The 26,157-nt window shown below is 43.5% G+C and overlaps 1 protein-coding gene across 5 annotated transcripts in view; it reads left to right on the top strand.

Moving 5' to 3' along the window:
* The window catches only part of usp54b (ubiquitin specific peptidase 54b), a 99,918-nt gene that overhangs the window by 7,853 nt on the left and 65,908 nt on the right, over positions 1-26,157 (top strand). For 4 of the 5 annotated variants that reach the window (XR_013488364.1, XR_013488365.1, XM_078163281.1 and 1 more), the window contains exons 2-3: positions 10,325-10,937; positions 25,479-25,571. Coding sequence is in view for 3 of the 5 variants with exons in the window: in XM_078163281.1 (XP_078019407.1) it covers positions 10,782-10,937; positions 25,479-25,571 (249 nt within the window). In the remaining 2 variants the exon portion in view is untranslated. Of the gene's footprint in view, positions 1-10,324; positions 10,938-13,432; positions 13,634-25,478; positions 25,572-26,157 lie in introns of those variants that run through there. The other variant, XM_078163284.1, reaches the window with a different exon arrangement.

Genomic DNA, 26,157 nt, shown 5'->3' with positions numbered 1-26,157 from the left:
CTTGCATGACACCGGTGTCACTGTCACCAAGCCACACTAACCCACAGCAGCACACACACACACACAGAAAGAAACAGTGACAGCGAATTCAAATTCATTAACAGCATTTTATTTCCATCCAACTCCGAGACTGGTTTTTGAATTTCAAAATCTTTTCTCCTCAGCTGAAGGGAATAAACAGGATCATAATATGGAGGACAAATTAGACTAATGAGCAGGATGCTCATTCTTTGTATTGTGGTGGGTAATTTGGACCAACACATTCTCACTCCGACATCGTCACATACGACATGCAAGGTACCCTGGGTGTGTTGGTTGTTGACGTTCTGGGACACCGTGTCAAGTTGTGCCTGTTACATGCATTGTCTTCTTTCAAGATACACTTCCGTTTTGACAGGAAATTTAACGTTTACATACAGTCTCTTTTAAAAATAAATGCACTACGTCGGTACAACGCTGCAAATTCACGTTGTTTTTTTCCCTTCAACAACAAACACATGGTTAGGTTTAGGAAAAAAGAACAGGGTTTGGCTTTAGAATCTTACGGGACACAAACACCGCTCTCTCGGGTGAAGGTTGGCGTACCCTATGGTGTAGCCTAACATGCACCTCCCTAGAAATGCAACTACACGTCACAGTGACGCAGACCTCCTGTCTATTTCTGTAAGCTGAAACCATTTCCCTCAGTGGAAACAAAGCTTTTATTTACTTTAATTTCACAGTTAAATTGTGAAGACAGTAAAGCCGCCACAAAAATAGCATTTTAAGTCTTGTGTGTGATTTATCCTGGCTTCATATGAGCAGAGGAAATCTCTGTTCGTCGCTAGGCTAATTTATACAATGTAAAATGCCATAGGCTTGTGCTAATAACATTAGCATGTTGTATTTGTTTGGAAAACATGTTTAGTATAAGACAGTTGTTTTGGCAGTGAACCTTGTGAGTTGTAATGGAGCCAAATTTGTACTGTTACCTTTGTTAAATGTTGCTGTTGTCCCTGGCTTCATATGAGAAGAGAGGTGTCCGGTAGCAGCGCAGCTAATTTATACAATGTAAAATGCCATAGGCTTGTGCTAATGACGTTAGCATGTTGTATTTGTGGGAAAAATGTTTTTAGTGTAAGACAGTTGTTTTGTCAGTGAACCTTGTGAGTTGTAATGGAGGAGAATTTGTACTGTTACCTTTGTTAAATGTTGCTGTTGTCCCTGGTTTTATATGAGCAGAGGAAATCTTTCCTAGCTGCTAGGCTAATTAATACAATGTAAAATGCCACAGGCTTGTGCTAATAACGTTAGCATGTTGTATTTGTGGGGAAAATGTGTCCAGATAAAGAGAAGTGTTTGTGAATGCTGCGAGTTATAGTGAAGCTGATTTGTGTACTTGTGTTTGAAACCGTCTCTATTAAGCCATGTTTAATGTGTGTTTAATGTGTATTTTGAATCAAGAAGAACTTGACTGGCCTGCTCAGAGCCCTGACCTCGACCCCAGCCAACACCTTTGGGATGAAGTGAAACGGTGACTGTGAGCCAGGCCTTACTGCCGAGCATCGGTGCATGACCTCGCCAATGCTCTTGTGGCTGAAAGGGAACAAATCCCTGCAGCCAGGTTCCAAAATCTGGAAAGCCTGAAAGCACAAGAGTAGCTGTAATAGCAACATGATAATGCCAGTGGTTTTGGAATAAGAAGTTCAACAAACATATATTATATGAGTTTAATGGCCTGGTGTTCAGTTACATACTTTTGGCAACATAATGTATTTTAAACAAGTAGTTCCTTACCTTGGGGCTCAGGAGCTTCTAGCGGCTGCAAGTGTTCCTGCAACACAACTTATATTTCATTTTCTAAGCTTTTCTGTGCTAATTGTGAAATACTAAGTAGATGTGCTTTTCCAGGCCTCTACGAACTATCCAAGGTAAAGAATCTGACAGTGGGACATCACTCTTTGGTTTAGCTGTTCACAGCGTGAGGCCATACAACCTGTGACAAAAGTTCACAATCATAAATTGCTTTGCTTCAAAGGGGTCTGTTGTTTTACACATATGTTGGTACCTCAGTATTTTCATGCTGCCTCATGGAGCCGTTTTTATTCTTGATAAATGTAAGTGAGTATAAAATTCTTTGTAAGATACAGAGGAGATATTTGGAAATTTGTTTTTCCATTCAGCTTTCCAATAGGATGCATCATACTCCACATACTTGGGCCGTTCCAATACAGACCACAGTGAAACATGAGAAATAAAATGACCTCAAATTTACGCAAGAATTTATCTCCAAAACACCCCTCTCATGTTCCTTCCAAAGCACAGAGAGATGGAGAGAAACGATAGCGAGAGGACGGGAAAGAGAGTACACAGCATGAAAAATAAGTAAAGGAACTCAGATTAGGAGAGAACAATGGAAAGAAAGCATGATGCGAGTGTCACATAGTGCCACTCTTCCCGAATGTTGATTTGATGGAGCGGCAGAATGACAGACGGATGTTGGGGGGGGCTGTTTTCGCAGAATGTTTACATTAATCGCAGAGATGTTGATCAGAGAGGAAGCGTCACAGTGCGCCAGGGATCAAACAGGCATTGAGCCATCCTTTAGATTCTGTCCTCGGATAAACTCCTGAAGACGTCTGAAGTTCTGCATGTTGCTTGATGAGCTCAGAGAAAAAGAAAAGGTAGAAGGGAAAGGAAGACAGAGGTGAGGTGGAAAACAGTGGGTTTGTTGGTGAGAAAGCCGTGCGAGAACTAGCGCAAGGAACGGGGGGAAATCTGAGGAGGTAAGGCAGAGAGAAAGGGAAGATATGAAGGAAAAGGAACATTACCGGGTAGGTGGAGTGTAGTAACAGCAGTGGTGACAGTATGATGGAACCATGAAACAGTCGTCTGCCCCCAGTGCTCCCAGCTGTGCCCCGGCTGGCTGTTATCGATCCACAAGTAATCATCCGCTGTCACACTGAAACCCACATCCATTTAGATACAAATTGAGAAAGACATTTGAATGTCTCTTTGAAATTCTACTTAACATTAAACCCACCTTACACCTAACTCCTGGGGCTGTACTCACAAAGCTTCCTCGTGAGAAGAGTTGCTCCCAGTGACAGAAATCTAAGAAATTTCTTAGGATTTTCCCTCAAAGTTAAGGCTAGGTCCTTGTAGAGATAAAAGTTATTCACAGAGCATCTTAGACCTTAAAGGAACTCCTAAGGTGAAAAACTGTTGGGAGCAGGGAGGAGGACTTTTAAGAGGTTTAGAGTTTTGGAAACACAAAGAAGTCGGAGAAATATTCTTCAAACACTGGATGGCAGTAAGGGAATTAAATGCCACACATTAGATTGTGCAGGGATAATATGTGTGGTCGATCTCATTAGAGATACGCACACATTTCACACCCAACGCAATAAAATGATCCCAATACTAGGATAGAATACTAGGATAGAGTGAGCACACCAACAATGACAAGGGCGGCAGTAGCTCAAAAGGGCATGTCTTTGACAACCAATCACATCTGTTAAAAGAATGCATCATACCGAGCAACAGGGTAAACCGCACCTCCTTTCTATGGCCATGTTAACATGAAAACGGAATGCTATTGTTGTTGTGATGGTCGACTTTCTCGCCCATGCCTAGTGTCTGGAACCGTAATGCGCATGTGCTAAAAGAGGAACCGCATATTGCAAGTTTACATGACAACAAAGACGGTGCTGTTTCCAATAAATTGCACTCTGGAACTTTCTAAAGCAGCGGCGTCACAAACTACAGCCTCAAAACATTAAGTCAACACAGAAATCAATCAACTTTTATGCGTAGCATCACAGGTTGCTTCTATTTCCTGGTCAGTCTGTATTAAATTTTAAGGTGTCATTAATGAGGGCTGCAGCATTACATAATATAATTCTATACGGTACATCTCCAGGTAATTCAGTGTGATGTGTTTGTTAAATTTAGAAACCTTAAGATCATAAGAGGAGTGTGAAATAAAGTTCTGTGGGTTTGAATAATGCATCGGACATCGTTTCTGGAAAGACATACTTCTGTTCAAATGTCTGTTTTCAATGCTGTGAGCACCACAAACAAAATTCACTTAACTGTAATTGTACTGGAGTGGCTGCAGAAACATTGGGAACGGATCTCTCAACACTAAAGCTAATTAAAACAGAAGTCCTTTTTTGTAATTTGAGTGTAGCAACCTTTTAAATCAAACCTCAGCTGTGGTCAAATGTCTTCTTTTTTTTTTAACGTACCAAGGTTCCTAACTGAGTGAAATGACCTGGAAGTATCTAAGTGGACAACCTTATATTTCATTAGGTTGTCCACATTTACAAAGCTTGCATGAAACAACATGATAAGAATACAGGAGGCGAGGTATCTAACGTGCACGTTTAGTAGTCCATCTTCGTAACATTGTAGTTTAGCCACGGCAGACCCATGTCAATACCGTCCGCTGTGGCATAATTGTATGCAGTCAGATTATCAGATCGTCTTTCTTAAGTCCTTTCCTTGACCTCAGCAGTGCCTGAAATTTTCAATAACAGAGTCGTTATTTTTGTCTCTTGCTCCTCCTCTCTAGTCTTCATCTCTTTGAGCTGCATCAGTGTCCTTCGTCTTTCTTTTGGTGGCTCCCTCTTCTTTGCACTATTCTTCCCTGCTGTATGAGAAACGCCACCTGAGTGGTGACTTGGTTCCACCCCTGGACGCAGACTGGCCAATCATAACGTAGCATTGGGGCCGGTTCAGACCAGAGTCCAGCTGTGCTCCATTGACTCTAATGCAGTTGTTTCAGATTTCTTTCATTTTCAGGCTGGTTGTGTGGATTTGGAGCTAAATGTTGTGCCTGGGGCACGTTGTGTATTAATGATACTCTTTACCTGGAGAGGTTGGACACAGATATAAGTTTCTTCCCTGTTCCAAAACCAAAATCAAACCCTGAAAAGTGTAGGGTTAGCTAGCTAGCTACTGAAGATATAGCCTACTGAATGTATACACATGCTGCTTTTGCTTTTTAATGATTATAACAGTGAAACAAAGGCCGACCCTGCTGTACAGGAACCAGTGAAGGGAAGCAGGGAAACTTTGCTGATATTCAACCAGCTCTGTGTCATCACATGAATGTTGTTTGACTTCCCCCGGTGAGCCCTGCCCGTCCGGTGGCAGAGGTCCAGGTGCTGGCAGCAGCACGGGGGTGAAGCCAAACACCATTCTTCTGCACACACTGTGATGCCACACAGCTGGTTCAATATCAGCAAAGTTTCCCTTTATATTCATTGTCTTGTGTGGCGATCAGCAGTGATGTGGTGGTTCACTTTTACACTGTGAACTGTAGCCTATAGTTCGGCTTTAGCTTCTAACTATCTTTGTCTTTTTAACCTGTTGTTGCTGCTGAGTCAGTTTGACATCCTGGATATATCTTTCAAACACAGACTGTAGACCCCTCTGTCTGCTTCTCTCTGGAATCACTCTTTCATTTTTCCAAAATATGATAATATTTCTTCAGGGAGTGCAGCTAGTTACAGTGTGGGCTCCATGCTTACTGTGACAGCTTGTTGGACCATCACAAAGGGGCGGGGCTTAGAGAAAGGTTTGAGCCACAGATATACTCTAATACAGCTAGCCCGAAATGTGTCTCTGGACTGCTGCTTCACCATAGTAATGTTACCGTTCTGTTTAGAAGGATCCTGAGGATTGACATTGGAAAAGTTGACATCACTCACACTGCTGTTTGGACTAGTCCCTTTGGGTTCTGCTGCTTTTTTTTTTTTAGCATTAATCTATGTCCATGCCTGCACGTGCTGCAACAGCAGAGGTTGCTCGTAGCCTTGTAGAGAGAGGGAGAGAAAGTGAGTCAGATGTGTTGTCCAGGGGGAGGAGGTCAGTCTGTGTGACAGTGCATGCCCACTATAAGCGACAAGAAATTTGCCCCCAAAAAAAGCACTCTGCCTGTGATGCAGACCAAGCTTGCAGTGCAAAGGGGGTGTAATAATTTGAAAAATTCTAACAGTGCTCACATCGAGGTAGCCAATCAACCTGCAACCACAAGCGACCGGTGGGGCAGGGTGAAGTGGTCGTGTATAGTGGTCACACACTGTGATGCAGCTAGTCTGCCTGTTGGCTGAATTTCACATGGGTGCAAGTTTTGGCTGACCATTAATACACATCACTGTAAGGTGGAATTTATCAAATCGATCTATGATGTAGGCTCTGCGTCGACGTATGCCATACCCTTCGTCGTAGCCTGGCGTACACCTCCCAGAAATGTAACTACATGTTGCAGCGACGCAGATCTCCTGTCTATTTTTGTAAGCTGAAACCATTTCCCTCAGTGGAAACAAAGCTTTTATTTACTTTAATTTCACAGATAAGAAACAATAAATTGTGAAGACAATAAAGCCTCCACAAAAATAGTATTATAAGTCTTGTGTGTGATTTATCCTGGCTTCATATGAGCAGAGGAAATCTCTGCTCGTCACTAGGCTAATTTATACAATGTAAAATGCCATAGGCTTGTGCTAATAACGTTAGCATGTTGTATTTGTTTGGAAAACGTGTTTAGTATAAGACAGTTGTTTTGTCGGTGAACCTTGTGAGTTGTAATGGAGCTGAAATTTGTAACGTTACCTTTGTTAAATGTTGCTGTTGTCCCTGGCTTCATATGAGAAGAGAGAAGTCCGCTAGCTGCTAGGCTAATTTATACAATGTAAAATTCCATAGGCTTGTGCTAATAACGTTAGCATGTTGTATTTGTGGGGAAAATGTGTCCAGATAAAGACAAGTGTTTGTCTGTGAATGCTGCGAGTTATAGTGAAGCTGATTTGTGTACTTGTGTTTGAAATTATCTCTATTAAGCCATGTTTAATGTGTGTTTAATGTGTATAAATGCTCACATCGGTGTAGGCGACGTGCGTTGGGTCTGCCGCACAGTATAAAGCCCCCTTAAGAGTGTGTCGGAATTTCTCGCATGGAAGTATCTGCTCATGATATTTTCCAGGTCAAGGAAAAGTATTTAGGGAAATAAAAGGATGTATTTTTTTGATTATTTGACCACAGCTCTTAACTTGGTCCTGATTTAACACCTGATCCCAGATCCACATCCTGACCCTTGAAGAGGTCAGGACCTCTTTCCCCAATGCTTAAACTGGGACTGATTTCCACAAGCTTGGAAGATGAAGCCTCAGAGTGCGTGCGGTGTCTGTATCTGGATGTCCAACCAGTGTGTTCACCTCAACATCTTACGTGGAAAATGTCTTCCATGTGTGGTCACTGTCTGGGCTGCGACCACAGGTCCCGGTTTCCTTATGCCTGCCAGTGCTGGGTCAGGGAGTTTGATTGACTTGTGCCTTGACTCACTCTGGCTTCCAGGAACTCTCCACCATCAATACACATCATCATCACTAGCCAGCCCTGTGTGTGTGTGTCTCAGTATGTGTTTGTGTCTGTATGTGTTTTCTCAACCAGTGCAGCACAGTGTGTCTCTCACTTAAATCACATGGTTCGGCTTTTCCCCCCGCGTGCCTGCTGCTTGGCCTATTTCCATGGTAACTAGCCGAAGATGTGGGGACAAACACACACACACACACAGGCCACATAAACAGCGCTTGTGCGAGGGCTTGCCAGAGTGATCTCGGTTGTGTGTGGCTGTAGGGTGTAGTCGGAGAGAGGATGTGTGATCACACACTCCACACAGGCTCAGCGGGAGATACACACACTCGCACACACGCTGTATGCTGAGACAGAAGCTCAGGATGCTGTGCTGTAGAGGAAAAATGGCACACAGGGGCATGCCGGCCGAATCCCTTTATAAATCCTCTGGCAATTTGGATTTGTTTGTTTATGGATGAACATGTCGTATGTGAATTAATGTGCTTTTCACATAGATAGATAGATAGATAGATAGTGTGTGAATTTGTCAGTAGGCAGTACGACAGCGTGACAAGTACATGAACTGACGTTGTTGCCGTCTAACAGTTGTATAATGTTTCCTTCCATATTCGCTCTGATACGTTTTAATCGCCATCCTCGTCACGACATTGCCCCTACCTCCATGCCACCCCCTCATCGCTCCACCTCGCCACCCCAATCCCATGTGGCCATCACCATAGCGACAGCCCACGCTGCTCGCCTGCTCACCGCAGCATCCCTGTGCCCTCTGGCCTTTAGCCAAGGGGGGTGCTGTGGCGGCAACGCAACCCCGGCAACCAGGCGAGGGATCCTTGCCAAAAGTGGGGAAGCTATAGGGAAAGGGGGGGGGGGGGGGGGGGGGGGGGGGGCACTGCGGATCTGTTAGCTACTGCCCTGTGGTGTTATGCAACTTCATGTACACACACCCATGCACACTTACTGTAGGGTGACAAACACACACAAACTGCCTCTTTTTCTCTCTGTCACACACACACACACACACACACACATTCGGAAGCTGTGCACAGCGACGCTTGAACCAGTATAAGCTCCAAATAAAGTCCCTAAGTACCGATTATAAAATGACATAACAGATTTCTCTAAGCGCTGCCTGTGTCGTAGCATTGATGCAGAGTTACACTGTGTTCATGTGATGGTTTCCGTGGATCATGGTGTGAAAACAAATGAAATGATAAGTTTAGATCAATGTGTTTGTGGCCACTATGGGACAGAGGAGCATCAGAACAAGCTAACAAACACACAGCCACTTCCTTAGCTTTAGTAAACGTCATGGCTAACATGTTAGCAAACAGTTGCCTGCTTAGATATCAATCATAGAGCAATTCTAGCGTTGCTTTGGTGTTGTGTTTCTGTCCAACTAACAAATGTAAGTCCAATATTTACTGTCTTTATGCTTTGTTTTGCTCTCCACCACATTTCTGCTTGTTTAATGTTAGCTGCTAAATGTTCAACTAGCTTCGTGAGCTAACTGCTAACTGTCTGTGTACTGTTAGATGCTGGCAGTTAGTGTATACTGGGTCTATCAGTTTGTTGTGAGGTTTGAAAAATTAGACTAAACTGTACAGAAAATGCACAATTAGATGAAAAACAAAGCGCTAAAAAGGCTAAAAGGCAACACAAAGCTGCAGCGCCGGGTGTTAATGCTGTGTGATTTTGCCACATTGAAAGAAGGAGTTACTGATTAATGCAGGTCAAAAGATAGTTTGATTTAACCCTGAAAGACAATTAAGGGAATATTCAAGTAACAACATCCCTGTCTACCAAACACATTTAAAAAGTAACAACATTTTGAGCTAGGCAAGGTCAGAACCCCCCCTAGTTAGCTAGCTAACAATATAGAGAGCATATTAAAGTCCCGCCCAGTGTTAACTTCATTGACGGACACTGTGATGAAAATTTTTGTTTAGTGACGAAAACGAGACGATGACAGAAATTGCAATATTGGCCGATTCCAGTACTATTTCATTTTAAAGCCAGTAGCAGCTGATACCGATGATGTGCCGATAATATCATGCATCCCTAATTTTGATCTTTACGAATGACGCTAGGAGATATGGAAAGGTTAACGGACTTGGATAGCTTGCCACCCATAGACTGCCCCAGAAATGAGTCCTAAAACTAACACAAGCTTAAGAGACTTTTAGTTTTGTTTAACAACATAAAATACGTAACTAAATGAAGCTTTTGTGTGTCTTAAAAAGGGCAGTTGCTAACAAGTGGCTAAATGAGACTACAGAGCGTCATTACGGCAAACACTGCTTCACAGCCTCGTTGTGGTAGGGTTGTTAACTCATGTGACTGTGGTGTAGTTTGCTTATAGCCTAACGTTAGCTTTTAACCTCTGGTGATCGCATTTAGGCGTCTAAATGTGATTAAAAGTGGTGTTCATTTTTTAAAATTGTCTTGCTGAACAAAACGTGTAAGTATCATAAACTTTTGTTCGCCATGGAACTGATTTTCTGCTATAGTCCAAAATCCAGTGAAAAAATCCCATAGACGACGCTAACCTAAAATGTCCTTCAAACAGACCTTCAAATTTACAAGCCAGATGCTAACTACACAATTATCCAGACAAAGATAAGCTACTGTTATACTAACAAAATGCTAAAAAAAACATCGGCTAACCAATCCAGTAAAATGAAACCCATCATGTTAGCCTACCTTTTTGTCTGACTGTACTATACACTACGTTTTGTCTATTGAATCGTATTCATTGAGTCCTGTTATGTGTTAGTTCAGCAGGTCTTTTCGACACCTTCAGTGCATTACACTCTCACCCATATCCTCCAAAAATAGCCAACACATTCCCATTCCCTTTATGCAGTTAACAGCTCAAAAACATTTTGTGTGTGTGTGTGTGTGTGTGTTCTTGCGAGCTTTTATGTGTGAGGTTTCTTAACAGGTTGCTCTTTGTGTTTTACAGGCAAAGTGAAAGAGGAGAAGAAAGCATTAAAGGGGTCCCCACATGGGAGCAGCAGCGCTGCCTAATCAACATTTATCCGACAGAATCTGCCAAAAGACGCTTTGGACACGCTCTCATGTCCTCAAACACAAACTGATAAATCCAAGGAGCTAAAAAAAGAAAAAGCCAACCGCTGGCCCCAGCAAGTGGACAGATTTTAAAGTAAAAACACGACTGGAGAGGGGGAGGGTTGTATGGGTGCCAAATCCCCATCCAGGACACACCGCATCTCCTCGATCTACGGCTGCCGCCTCCCTCCTCCTCCTCCTCCTCCTCCTCATCCCTCCATTTCCTCCTCCTCCTCTTTTCTCTCATTCTCCCTCGTTCTCTCTCATGGGAGTGACATAGAGGCCGTCGCTTGGTCAGCTGCCCCGCCCCTTCCCCGCCTTGCCGTGGAAACGGGGGCGTCCAGGCAGTGATGTCGTGGAAGAGGAACTACTTTGCGTCGGGTGGCGGAGCAGTAGGCGGGGTGCAGGGGCTGGTGACCCCGAGAACCATGACCTCTATTGCACCCAGCAAAGGCCTGAGCAACGAGCCGGGACAGAACAGCTGCTTCCTCAACAGCGCTCTGCAGGTCAGTCGGATAAACACACACAACACGCAAGTCAACAGGGCAGCAACATGTTTGTCATGGAGAGTTTTAGGACCATGTGGCGGTCCTTACTGGCCTCAACCAAACCAATCTTCACAATAAAAAATGTCAAAACTACAGTGTTTGGAGCCTTTTGGACTGTTTAGTGAGTGCAAACTAAAATCGCTGAAGACCAGAAAGAAGAAGAAGTGCGGGCTGCTGCAGTGCAGGGCTGCAGAACATCAAAACAGTCAGTCACTGAAATATTAAATATCATGACTTAATTTGATTTTATGTCACTTTAACTTGTCCACTTACTTTCTAACCGCTAAAACTGAACAGATGTGATTTTAAAAAGGGACATACTTCCTAGACTTGTTATCTGACGAGGGTGTGGACATTCTTATATTAAAGCTGAAGTTCTGCATTGTGATCTTTTAGATTTGCTTAATTTCAATCCAGCGTACCAGAGTGCAGCGCACAATTTCAGAATTATTTTGCTTCATTCATGACACAGGAGCTGTGTCTCTGAGCCTGTTTACACCCCTGTGTCAACATACATCTCAGGTGATAAGATCACAGGTGGACAGCGCTAAATATAAATGTAAACAACCACAAAGGTGTATTGTTATTGGATCAGTCAAACCACTTGCTGAGGTAGTTTGAGACACATTTGTCCACGTGTCTCTTGTAGTGTAAACGCTAATACTTGCCGAGACATCCCCGACAACAGGAACAGGAAAACACGCCATCAATGCAGGATGTGGTGGTTGTTTTGGTGACTGCAGCCTGGCGCTCTATAACGTAAACATTTTACGACAAGTTGGAAAAATTGTTACATGACCGTCTGTCGGAGGAGACAGGTTGAATTCTGCTGACAGTGATATCTCTAGCTGTATGGACACGACCAAACGTGACAAGCAAGCATGCAAGTGAGCAGCTAGTGAGAGCGTGGACTTTGCAGACTTTGGATCTAAATGCATCCCAGGGCAACAGCTTGGGGAACAAGTCTCTGAGTTTCAAAAGCATCTACACAGGACCTCCAACAGTTAGCACAGCGCCACTTGGGAAAAGAAACTGCCCCCACTAAGAATTTTCCTAGTCAACCAATAGTCATCATTTAGGGCCATTAGTCGTCTAGTCGCCTGCATGTTTACAATATTAATTTAATGATTAAATCATATATTTTGGGCGGGGCAACACAATGGTTTGAGTTGAAGGTGTGAGAAAGAATAGTATCAGTAACATTGTTAACACTGTGCTACATTACAGAGAAATACAAAACTGTACTAATGAACCTTCATTAATATAGGCCTATATTTCATCTACAAGTGCATGTCACACACTGAGCGAGCCACCTGTTAATGACGCTGTGGGCTAATGGGCATGTAGCTACTTCCATGTTTCACATGATACGTCATGTTTGTAGTCGACCAATGAAGATGAGTTTACATATCACCTTGGGTTCGTCCTTCACCTTCTCAAAATGATCCCACACTTTGGAAAACAGGCTGCAGTGAGAGTCTCTCTCCATGGGATATTTAAAAATAGCAGGTTTGTGCATTTAGTCCTTCTCAGGCAAGCTCAGGGGTTTAGTGTTGCTGAAGCCCACAGGAACAATGCTCTGCGATGCTTTTTCTCCGAGTCCAGCTGCTGCAAGAGGCAGCAAAACATCCTTTCATTTTAGTACCAGATCTGTGCGCTAGGTACCCCAACAGAGGGGGGACCAAAAATGGGGACGGTACAGAACGGTTCTATTAGTACCATCCACAACTTTTCACAGTGGAAACAGAAAAAAAGAACTGAACTGTACCGTACTGTACTGCTTGGTGGAAACGGGGCTTATGTGACAAAGCAGTGACAAAATCTGGACACAAGTGGTTACCTGGACACGCATTACAGACACAGGTGTGGACGGCAATGTGTCTCAGCCGTCCACTTGTGTTCGGATCACCGGAACGCATGTTAATATCAGATACTTCAGACTAACATACTGAGAAGATTTAAACAGTTTGAATTTTATCTTTATTGACAAAAACCCCTTTCTAATAAGGCATACATTATAACTTGCTCTAACTGCACAATGCTAACACACACACACTCTCTCTCATGCACCAGCAGTTCGCATTCGCCCCCCTTCCCCCCTCACACTGCAGTAAATTGATATTTAAGCACGACAGGGATGAGATTAGGGCCATATTAACGGGTGTTTGCGTGTTTCGGTGGGTTTTGGCACCGCTGCCAGTCTGGCTTCAGTGTGGACATCCAGTCTGTGTGTAGAGACGCTTACACTGCGCTGCTGCTGCCGCTGCTGCTGCTGCTGCTGCATCTCCATCTCCTCTCTCTCTTTACACACACAACTCTCTTCCCTCCTCCCAAGACTTCCAGCTGGCACAAACTTACCTTCTATACACACACACACACACACACACACACACACACACACATAAATGCCTCTTGACTACTGGCTTGAGGGAGAGAGAGAGAGATTGGAGGAAGCTGAGGAGGGCGGGTGACGATGGAGCAGAAGCTTAGGGAGAGTTGAGGAGAGCAGAGGGGTAGACGAGGAGACGAAGAAAAGTTGCTGAAGGAGGAGAAGAGAAGAAAGAGGGATGAGGAGTATACAGTATGAAAAGACCGAGGAGAAGACTAAAGGGGATACTGCCGGGCAGAGGAGTGGAACTAAAGAGTCTGATAAGGTAGGGGCAAAACAAAGAGGAAGAGAGAGAGATGAAAAGACAAAGTGAAGGACATCAGGTTTATTTGTGAAAATAGGAAGAAAAAAAAAAGCCCCAACAAAGGCACGTGAAGCTGCAACAGGGAGAGAAGTGGGCCATTTCAAGGACGCGCACACATGTACACACGCATGCACGCACACAGAGGACAGAGGGTGTTTAACAGGACACAGACGAGTGAGGATAAACTGGATGTTAAAGTAGTGAGATGCTTGTCGGCTGTTTTGCAGTGTATTTCTATGTGTGTGTGTGTTCATGTTTCCCTGTGTTAGCCTGATAGATTTAACTGAGCGTGTGTGTGTGTTGGTGAAGTTTGAGAGGTCAAAGTTCAGGTTTAGGACACACCCGCGTTCTTGTTAGTATGGCTACAACGAGTATTTGGATGATTTGTCCGGCCGACAGTCCAAAACCCAAAGATATTTCTTATAAAATGACACACATGCACAAAAAAAGCAGCAAATCCTCACATTTGAGAAGCTGGAAGAATAAACTGATTTTAATTTTCACTTAAAACTTTATCAACAAACTCAGTGAATCTGCTGCTGTTTTCTCCTTAAATGTACTTATTTATATTAAGTGAAACACTTGCTGCTACTTTCAGGCCTCTAAAGGCCCCTTGGGCAAGGCAGTTAACCCCCTGCTGCTGCAGTGGAGCTGCTGGGTGGCAGCAGCAGCAGCAGCAGCAGCAGCAGCAGCAGTGGTTGTTGTTTTGTGTGGATGTGTGAAATTTAATGAGAGCGAAGGAAGGTGCTGTGAGGTCAAGTGTGTGTACGCGCTCAGCAACTTTTCACTGTGTAAACACGGGTAAAAAAAAAAAAAAAATAGCTGAAGGAGTTATAGGCTGTGCTGAAGCAGAAACACATGGGTTCACTCATCCAGCGGTGTCACATGTGTGTGTGTGTTCATGTGTGTGTGTGAGATGCAGCAGTGGAGAAGAAAGACTTAATGAAAAATCAGCGTGGAAATCAGCAGGAATTCTTTTTGGCACCTCACAGTAAATATAAGATTCATTTCATTCATTCATTGGCTTCATTTCATTTCAACTAAATTTCCCGGGAGTGTTTTGTTTTATAATCTTAACTTCATGGAAGGAAAGTGTAACAGCCGTATACGTTTGCTGTCAGTTTTCTTTTGGCACATGCTTTTGTACGGATGAAGTGTTACTGAGTTTACCAGAGAGTCCCAGGATGCTACAAACTCACACCACATACAAAGCTACGATCTCCTGCAGTGAGGAAAACCGTCGAGAAATACGTTGCTGTCGCGATTATTTGACAGAGCAAAAGAGACCTCAAGATAACGTCAGTATGACACATGCAGGATCTCAGATACTATAAATGAAACTGTGATGTTTGTCAGTCAGAAACGTGGCTCCACGACTCAACGCAGGAATACTTCTTATAATTTCTGATGTTTTGGGCTGTTTGGCTTTTGCTTGTTTCCAGCTGTAGGGCTCCACTGCAACCCAAACGGTCTCCTACCGTACTAATCTGAAAAAGCGACTATGTTTTGAAAGAAGCGTAACGCAGAATGCATTAAGTTTCTGTTGACAGAGGTCAGTAAAATGTTCACTGACAATGTATTTCATTTGTTTTCCACCAAATTATCCGATCTTGCGATACAGTATCCACTCCAAGTGACAACAGCAGTATGTTTTTTTAATATAATTATATTTAGACACCGCAACACTTTGTAAAGGTTAGGCAAATATCATGGTTCTGGTTTAGGAAAGAAAAACTCTGCAGTGACTTCAAGCACAAGACACAAAGTGTTTTCTTCTTAACCCAATTTAAAGCGCTTTTGTTGCCTAAACCTAGTCCAACACATTCTCACTCACAAGTTGTTGATACGTCAACGTGGTCAGTGACCCTACGTGTGGACCCATGGGTGCCTTCACACCTGCCCTGTTTGGTTCGCTTCAATCAAATTCAAGTTTGTTTGCCCCCTGAGTGCGGTTCGTTTGGGCAGGTGTGAACACAGCAATCACACTCAGGTCCGCACCAAAACAACCGGACCGAGACCTTCTTGAAGAGGTGGTCTCAGTCCGGTTACAAACGAACTCTGGTGCGGTTCGTTTGTGGTGACCTGGATGTGAACCAACTGCAGTCACATGACACATTGTTTGGGTTAAACATGAGCATGTTACAGTCCTGGAGGATTATTAATGTGCACCTCCTCCTGTACTGCCTTAATATGCACATTCAGCACACCCAATGCATCAAAACATTGTTTTCTAGTTGGAGCCGCGCCTCGTTTTCAAACTGTATGGTTTGACTAAAATGAACAATGACAGCAATATAGTCCACGATGAGCAGCGCTAAAATCAACCTGCGTAGTTGTCCCTCCATTGTGACATTAGAAAGTATCACATTTATCTTGCAAGTGTACTCTTCTTCCTGGATTTTTCCCACATTGAAATTCTGACCAATCAAGAGCAGCTTTCTCACACTAGGCATTTGATCTGGTCCGTTTGTAAATGCTGCCGTGAGAACACGAACCAACTCTCAATATACTTTGCAACAAAATTAGTCCCTGATTCAGACCAAAGCAAGACAACTCTAGGTCTGAAAGCACCTTGCGACGCTCTAGGTACCCCTCTAGCAACAGGTTTGGACTTGTCAGTTTCTATGTCAGGGTCCATTTGTTACATGCTACAGCGTCTTTTAAAATAAACTTCCGTCTTCACAGGAAATGTAGGTTTCACCGCCTAAACTACTACAACAAAATTTCAGGTAAGGGTTAGAAAAATGATCACGGTTTGCGTTAAAATAGCTATTAATGTTTCAGTAACTTAACGACTATGTCACTTGAAGACTGTGTCATGTGACATTTGACAGTAACTACATTTTGTAATTGAAAAAAACTGAAGTTGAATTTTGGGTTTATATGGGACACAAACAGTGTTTTCCAGGGTAAAAGTCCGGTGTATGTCACCCACCCTACTTGGACTTTCTTGCTCTTTCTGCTACATTATTAACACAGACAGTTGAAGATAGCCTGGAGCGTCTCACACAGACGGTTGAAGATAGCCTGGAGCGTCTCACACAGATGCTGTAAGGTGCCTTGTGCGTCATTAACAGAAGCCAAAGGCCACTGTAAGTACACCCAGAACTCCGATGTCAAAGCCCTGCACTGTGAACGCCTGCCATCCACCCCAGCTGCCCCTCTTCTTAAGCGTGGTACATCAGATTCCCTCTGAACATAATCTCGGCAGCGATTGCGTTCACCATCACAGCATTACTGGGAAACCAATTGTTTTAGTATAGAAACGTAAATTCTAGGAGACAGGGATGCACTACAGCCAAAGGAATGCCAAGAATAACAAAATAACAAAAGTCAGTTTGCAGGTCGTGGTGTTGTCCATGCTGGCCACTGTCTCACTGTCATGGCTTACCAGGACACTTAAATGTCATTAGCAACACCTGTGCTTTCCCCGCCATGTCTGCTGTGAAAACCCAGCGGCTGGCAGGCAGAACAGAGGCTAAAAGTGCAGAAAAATTACGAAACTGATTGTCGCCATGGCAGCAGCATCATGTGATCCACAAAATGCACAGGAAAATAGATGCCATCGCCTGGTGTGGTAATAGGAGACTGGAACAGGAGGAGCAGGAGGAGGTCGGGGAGGGCAGAAATGAACCGTCACAGCCCGTAACAGCAGTGTGAGGCAGGTAGAGCAGATTATGACTGAGAATGAGAGCTCGTTAGAGCAGATAGATGCCTTTATTGTGCTAATTGAATACAACTGGTGGCTGGTTTGAATGTGATTGAGCCATCTGATGCTGATCAGATGATGTACATGTAGTAATCTGCCAGATACTGCACCTCACTGTGACAGCAGTAATGTTTTCGACTGTGTCTCAGATTCTTCTCATGCTTTTAATCTGAAAGGATTAAACCCTGCAATGTTTATCACGCATTATGGGACACGAAATGTGAAGACTTTACTAATCAGTCACACAAATGAACAAAACTGAATCTGCATGTTTGTTGGGTTTTACTTTCTCGGGGAGTCTTGCGCCATGTTCACACTGGAAGTGAAGTGCTCCAATGTGTCAACTGTCGTGCAGCCACACGTCGGCAGTCACCCGCCATTTGACACTACTCGTTATATTACTTTTCCGTTACACTGCATAAAATTGGTAGTTGCGGATCTCCTCAATTTTGAGATGTGTGCGTCTGCGTGAATGTCAGGGTAATTGCCGTTAAGTGTAGCCAATGCTAGATAGCTTCTATTTACCTGGGGCCTTTCTGTTGCCTGTGACTGGTATTTTCCCAAAGCTCTGCCCAAAAGACAGAGAGACACTCATGGAACAACATTTTGTCCACCACATATCCACCCACAAGCTTCGTCACTTCTTTGTAGCTGCAGCTGTCCACAAATAAAATCCAGTTTGGGTTGTTTAGCCAGTGTAGTGCTATAGACGACCTCTGTGGCTGCAGACGGCTCACCTTTGGTGGGGTGTATTTCCTGGAGCTTCATGTTGTTGTGCTGTCGGTCGTAGTAGCCGAGGTGTTTCAGAGCGGAGGTTTGAGGACATGTTTTTTGCAGTGGAAAGAGTTTTAGTCCGACTACCTGCAGCAACAGTGTTCTTGTCTTCTTTCCTCCTGACAAAATCAAAGTAAGCCCAACACAGGCGATAATATCGCAAGGGCAAGGCGGCTGCAGTTTTTAGAGCCAGGTGCTGCAGTTGCTCTGTGACTTCCTGTACGGACTGAAGGCTGCTGGAAAACTGTCCGACTTCACTGCAGCTTTTTGTCACCGCCCCCTGCTGCAGCCTCCTGCTCTCGTCCACTTTCCAGGCGAGGCGTAGTTCATCTCGAACGAGCCTATTATGTGCACAATAGCGTGCACTGGGGCCCGCTGTAACCTTACGCCGCTGACAAAGAGCGCAGTTCTCCGTGCCATTTTGTGTGTCTGCTTGTGTCTCTTGTTCTCTGTTTAGAGACTAACAAATATGTGGAAGCACTGGATGCAAAGTTTTTTATTTATTATAATCAGATCTATATCCCGTTCAACCTATCCTTTATAATGTTAGAATAGATTGTTAGTGTGCTTGTCAGATATTTGCTGCGCTTGGAAAAAAATAGACAAGACAAAGAAAATGTTGCTGCAGATCGCGGTGCTCCACGGAAAGTCAGCAGGCTTTGCAGGGTTTCCACGTCCAGTGTGAACGTTGCATTACAGCCCTGAAAACAGTTCAGTCACTCAAAGACATGCTAGTTAAAACACTGATACAGTGGGTTATTACTGCAAAATATCAGGAAGTAGAACTTTAAAACTGTGTCCCTTTTAAAGTTGAAAAGTGTCTGTTCGGCTTATTTTAATTACTTAATTATTTACGCCGTGAAAGATAAATCATCATAAGAATTGTCAAGCATGGATTTGGCATATAGTCCTTGATTAATAGTTGTGGAGACATCCCCATATAACATAGTTTAATGTGGAAGCAAAACTTATCAACGTGCTAGCTAGCTAATGCTGTCCGCTTATTAACACCCTGATTATAACAAAGTATATGAACTTTCACCACTGCTCACTTTAGAAAAGCCACCCCAAGAAAGCCCAAAATGTGTGTTTAGATCAGTTCATCTGCATCATCAGACAGGGAAAGGGAAAAGCTAGCTGACATTAGCGATGTAGCTAACGTAGCTAGTGCGCTACCTATCGCTGATTGCCGACAGCCAGAAACAAACGATAATCCAGCGTCTGTTTATAAATCTAAACATTTCTTGTGGTGTCTTTTTTAAATGAGCAGTCGTGAAAGTTACTATATTCTGTTACAATGAAGGTGTTAATAAACAGACAGCGTTAGCTAGCTAGTTAAAAAGTTGTCTGTAACTTTCACGTTAAATTACATAACATGGGGACGTCTCAACAAGTCTTAACCAAGGACAATGAGCCAAATCCATGCTTGACAAATGTGAGTTTTTACAGTTCGTTACGATGAATTGTCTTTCACCATGTCTGTAATTCTGTTCATTAGAGCCAAACACACACTCCTCTACGGAGCGTCCAGCAGCCATTATAGCCTTAATATTGAGATTATAACGTACAGGAAACAAAACTTTATTTTCTACTACGTCGTCCTCTGTGACAGTTTTCCAAAAAAATAAGGTTATCTTATTCTGTATTCCTGTTCTGACATCCAACGGCACAAGAAGACATTTTTATTCTGGGTATGTCAACTGTTTGTCTCCGATGTCGGCTGTTTTTCTGCCACCGGTGTGCACGGGCAACTGCTGTGACGTAACTGTGACGTCCACACAAAATTAGTCCATAAATCGTATCAGAAATGGGGTTTGATTTCATGAAAATCTTAAGGACTTTGATATGAAAACAAACATGAGATCAAAATTTTATTATTATTATTGGTTAGATTTGTCTGTGATTCAAATTACAACGACAGTGACCAGCAGGAAGATGCCGACGTCCTGAAAACAATTTTTACTCTATGTGTTTTTCCGTCACTTAGTTTGTTAGTTAAACTGTAGTTTCGTTTTTTTTCGGAGATGCTCCTGCAGATAGAACAAGAGAAGTTAAAAGGGCAGTGAGAGAAAAACAAATGATACAAATGGGAGAGGAGCGGAGAGGGAGATAAAGGGATGTGTTTAGAGGGGGAGAAAAGAGATGGATAGATAGATACTGATGAAGAGAGATGGGCATGGAGAGAGTGTGCCCTCCTTGTGGCTGCTGCAGTGCCGTGCAGGGAGCCGATTCATCACGACCAAATAAACTACAGCGAGGAGAGAGGAGGGGAAACGGAGAGGGGGAGAAAGGTAGAACGCATACACTAGCGTCAGCATGCAGTCTGTCATCCTCCGCCCCCTCTTTCCTCCACCTATCACTCTCTCCTTAACACACACACACACACACACACACTGTGCAGCCTCGTATTGCTAAGGTTGCCATACATATTGGTTTTGTGTGTGTGTGTGTGTGTGTGTGTGTGTGTGTGTAGACTTGCAACTGTATGTGGGTACTGTAAGTGTGTGTGCTGCAGTCGAAGCCTAAGGGACAGTGTTGTGTCAATATTATCTTTCAGCATGCTGAATGAATGTACTAAGAGCTCTTTCCTCTAATTATGCACTGGAGAGACAGAGAAGGACACAGAGAGGCCTGCCTCATGCAGACCACTTCTCAACTAGTCCTCTAACTCGTTTCTTTTGGCTTTGTGCTGGTCGTTTTCTGTCCGTCCGTCCCACTGAATGTCTCCCTCAGACTCTTTTGTTGCTGAAACTACAAAAAGTAGAAACCTCAGTTCTGGGAAAAACAATTAGCTGAAAATAGCCGAATTCCATGCAGGGCTGTGGACTGGGGTGTCGATTCCCTGCAACCGTCTCACATTACAGGAAGTCGTTTGATTCAATGTGAGTTTAACAAATGTGTCTTTTAAAGCTACAGGGAAGTTTCTGCCCCCCTAAATCTACATATGAGAGTTACTGTCCAAAGCATTCAAAGTTATAAAAGAAACCCATCAAACTGAAGTCATAAATAAAAGTTTATCATAGTAGTAGTATCAACTAGGGATGTTCCTGGCAACTAATTTCCTTGTCGACTAAACGAAAATTTTAATTTAGGCTAGTTGACTACTCCATATTTCTACAGTAGCCCAGAGCGGACAAAACAATACTGGCTCTAAAGGTTCATTCTCACTGCCGTGATGCAGAAATGCGGGACGGATTTGCGGAATATTCGCACAGCGCTTTTCCGCGTTTAAACCATACACACAGGCGCGGTGCGAAATTTCACAGTGTTGTGTTCCAGTGTGAACGGGTGTGGGTGAACATGGACACAAGTAGCAGCAGCAGCAGCAACAGCAAGCTAGCAAGCTAACGTTTAACAAACGTCAACATCAACTTTCTTTAGCACTTACCACTCTCACCGCAGCCACCAAGCTGGACAATGGACTGCCAGACGTTGTCCTTTAACACATTGTTCATAAAATCATCCCGTCTTTTATCAAAAAGGACGGGGTGCTGTGAAACGAGGTTTATCAACCTTTCTCCCATACTGTCCTGCCTGGCTGGATTTCGGACTCTCCCAGGTCTGCGCGACTATAAACAAACAATTTCATTGGCCCAAACTTCCATAAGAACTCATGAAATAATCCGTGAATAATCCGCGCGGATATTCGCCCTCAGTGAGAATGGACTGTAAGTAGGGCCATTCACGTTTTTGCGTTTGTGGTTGGTGGTATGATGGTTAGCAGCCCCTCTGCGACCAGCAGCATCAGAAACACACAGTTTTTTTTTAAGCCAAACAGGGTTGGAGAAACACTGATTTGTAACATGAAACTGCTTTATTCAGTGTTTTTACCGGTTTAAATCACCAGGTCCGTTTGTTTTGTTTTGTTTGTTTGAGAGTAAGAGACCTTTGTGGATAACTTGGCTCCTAGTAAAAACCTCCTGAATGTTTAGATCTGACATAATGTGAGCACATATTAAGTTATCCGAGAAAAAAGGTGAGCACACAGGCGCTGGGCAAACGGCCCGTCTCCGATGTGCCCAACAGTGTATGAGAAGCACTGATCTGTAACGTGAAACTGCTTTATTTAGTGTTTTTACCGATTTTAATCACAGGGTCCATTTGTTTTAGAGAGGAAGAGACCTTTGCGGATAATTCGGCTCGATAATTACCTATCCTCTCAGACAAGTTCATATGATATCGTACGAAAATGCACACACGGTGGTTTGCTTGATATCCTACGAATTAGCATCCAGGGCATGACGTCCTCAATGTAAAGTTATGTAATTAAGGTAACGGTATGGAGGTTAGGTTAAGGCAAGTGAAGGTACTGTGGTCAGGATTAAAGTTAACTCAACGTTCACACGATTCTGAACACACATCTCCTGTCAACACATTGGTCACGTCATCGCGGCCTTCCAAAATACATTTCTCATGCACAAATTCCTGGCTCATGATAGCGTGGGATATGTACGAATTTGGGTGCATTACTTGTCGTAGGAAACTGTACAAACAAACATGAGAACAGCCTGAATCTGGAGAAATTTCAGCTGGTTGCAACTGCAGTCCTCACCTAGCCTGAGTGTCAGACTGAAGCTCCCAGAACCTTCAGTCTGACATTGCCTCCATTGAAGGCGATTTACAAGGGGGAGGGAATTTGATTTTTCCCTAACCAATCAGTAGAGATCAACAACTCACCCAGAATCTGACGTCATTAGTATCCATGCCTCGGGGGTGCCGAAAACAAGCGAGCATTGCCCGTTTAAAATGTCTCAGTCGTTGTGCACACCCAGCTGCATCGCTGTTAAATCCAGTTTAGCAGCTTCCTTAATTTGGTCCTCCATTAACGCGAGTAGTGGCGAAATACCTTGATAACATCGTTAATGTGGTCTGTAGGATCTGTAGCGGTCGCCATTTTTGCTATCCTCGCCAGCGTACAGCTTGACATCAGCGTGGCGCTGATTGGCTAATCGCTAGATCCGCCCCCACCCGGCGTTCATTGGTCCGTCCATCGTTTGGACAAGATAAATCGCAAATTCATTGCAGTATGCCTGACCAGAGATGCAAGCCTACTCAGTTGAGTGGGCGGGGTCTATGGTCTGGAACCAGGCTAGTCCTCACCACTACATGCCACTAAACCCCTCCTAAATTCTACACACTGTTCCTTTAAATCATCAAGTCTGGTCTTTTTTTAGAGAGGAAGGAACCTCTGCAGATAAGTCAGCTCCTGCTTCAAACCTCCTGAACATCACCAGATATCACTAAATCCCCCTAAATCTTACACACTGTTCCCCCTAAACCGAAAAGATCACAGAAAATCGTCGCCATTGTCAGAACAATGCCTTTTTATTTTGACAGTAACATCTGACATTTGACACCCAGATAATATATCGAGATCAGTGGTTCACAAACTAACCACGGTGAAAATAACTTTTCCTTTCACACTGTCACTCGCTCTGTCAGTTGCTATTCTTGACTCCTGTGCACCCAGAAAGCATGTTGTGTAACTATGGCAACTGGCAACCATGGCCTGTCACCAGTCTTAGCTACGGTGTAACTGCATACTTAACAGGTCCTTTTATAAATCTTTTTTTTAAATGGTGATTCTGGTGTTTATGACTTGTTTCTGTTTTAAAACATGATAAAGAATTGTAGCTAATGTAAGTTAACATTGCCTTGTTTTCAAGGTTAATGATGAAAAGATGGAGATGAATCAGTCTTGTGCCCCCCTTGGCCTGTCCTTAAGGCCCCCATTTTGGGAACCACTGATCTGGATACAGTGTAAATGGACCTCTTGGATTAGTTTACCATCGGGATAAACAGAAAATATGTGCATTCCTTTGCTAAAGCCAGATCATGGGGAAAAAAAGCAGTATCATGTGAAACACACGAAAGAAAAACTCATGAACCATTATAAGTGGAGCCTTGACTGTCCTTTTCCTCCGAGAAACACACAGGAGGACAAGTCATCCTGAGGACTTATGTTACATATTAAAATTTACGCAAACTGTTGCTTAGACAAAGAACAAGAGCAAGAGGTAATGAGAAACAACAGAAGAAAAGCAAACAGTACAAGTGCAAAGCGCCAGTTCCAGTGGGACCCGGGACAAAATGTTATTCGTGTAACCATGGACTCCACTGATGTCTGCGTTGTGTAGATATAAGGAGACCCAGACTGTCTTCTGACTGACAGCAAGTGGCAAAAAGTCAGGTCAAGTCAAGTCAAACTTTATTTATAAAGCACATTTAAAAACAACCTCAGTTGACCAAAGTGCTGTACAGTTATTGAAATATAAAACAATCATACACAAATATCATAATAAATAAAACAAAGGAAATAGTAAGGGCTCAATTTTTAAAAAAAAATAAAAATTAGATTAAAAAAGGGAAATAAAAGAGTAAAAAGAGTAAAAGCCAAGGATTCTTGCCTAGCAGGGACTGAACACCAAGGAGAAAAGATGGGTTTTCAGTAATGTTTTAAAGTGCTCAACAGACTGTGCAGCTCTAACCTGGAATGGTAGGCTGTTCCACAGCTTTGGGGCCACCACTGAGAAGGTTCTGTCCCCATGAGTAGAGAGTCTGGACCGAGGTACTGCCAGGAGCAGCTGGTTTGACGACCTAAGTGCTCTAGAAGTACTGTGAGGCTGTACAAGCTCTGATAAATAAGACGGTGCCAGACCATTTAAATACTTAAAAACAATTAATAAAACCTTGAACTGGATCCTAAAATTAACAGGCAGCCAGTGCAAAGATGCAAGGACAGGACTAATGTGATCACGCCGTTTCTTTCCAGTCAGCAGGCAGGCAGCTGCATTTTGGACTACCTGTAAACGGCGCAGTGCTGACTGGTCAAGACCAACAAAGAGTTACAGTAGTCTAGGCGTGATGTAACAAAGGTGTGAATAACTTTCTCAAAATAATCTCGGGGGAGATATGCCTTTACTTTTGCTAATAGTCTTAGCTGGAAGAAGCTCGTTTTGACAATAGAGCTTATCTGCTTATCAAACCTAAAGTCACTGTCCAAAATAACACCAAGGTTCCTTGCAAAAGGGTGGCAGTGAGACTTAAGGGTGCCAAAAAACACAATCCTTGAGCCCCTACACAAATTAAAAGACACAAGATTATGTTAGCATGAAATGAACTTATAAACATAGCTTAACAGGGCTGAAACATGGAAATTACCTACTTATCTCTCCCATGGAAAAGCAAAAGAGGAAAGGCAAGGCAGGAGACACCCCTTTATAGGTGGGGTACCCCCAGAGGTGAACGTAGAGGTACAGAAACTGAGTATCAAACATTCCACATGTCTTTTCTCTGTGTTTAAGTTAATGTTTTGTCTCTCAGGTTTTGTGGCATCTGGACATCTTCCGCAGAAGCTTTCGACAGCTGACCACACACAAGTGCATGGAGGACTCGTGTATCTTCTGCGCTTTAAAGGTAAAAACACTCACTTTGTCCTCCAGTGGCTCCTGGAGGTCTTACTACAGCGTGAACCTAAAGCAGCGGCCATCACTGCGGTGTGTTGGTGGTGCTGCTTTCTTTTATGTCTTAAGTTGTGACATGCCTCGTGTTTCTGCGCTCTAGGAGCCTGGTGTTCTTGCCGGAGCATTTTAAACGTAGCGAGAGGCGGGCCTTCAGTGGTGGTCATGACAACAAGTTGGTAAACAATGGTGGAGAAACTGGTGGTAGTGGTTGCTGGATACCCAGAGCTATACGGCTCGACGATAGACAGCAGGTTGTCAAACTGCCCCTGAGTTATCCTTAAATATGCCTGGAAACATCCATCATGGAGGAGAAGCTCCTGGACCAACTGGTGGTACTCCCCATGATCCACCCTCTTTTTTAGGGTCTCATGTACCCACACAGATCTCTGTTTCCCTGTGCCCAACAAACTATTTACTGACAGCCTCTCACCCTCAACCAGAGCCACAGCAAGTACCCTCTGCCTCAACATGTCAGGAACTAGATACTAATTACTGTCAAATAAATACAATAAAAACAGTACATTGATTACACAGGAAGG

Source organism: Epinephelus lanceolatus, chromosome 21 (assembly GCF_041903045.1).
Source record: "Epinephelus lanceolatus isolate andai-2023 chromosome 21, ASM4190304v1, whole genome shotgun sequence".
NCBI lineage: Eukaryota > Metazoa > Chordata > Actinopteri > Perciformes > Serranidae > Epinephelus > Epinephelus lanceolatus.
Note: the sequence above shows the minus strand (reverse complement) of the source record. Positions and strands in the feature narration are given on the sequence as shown.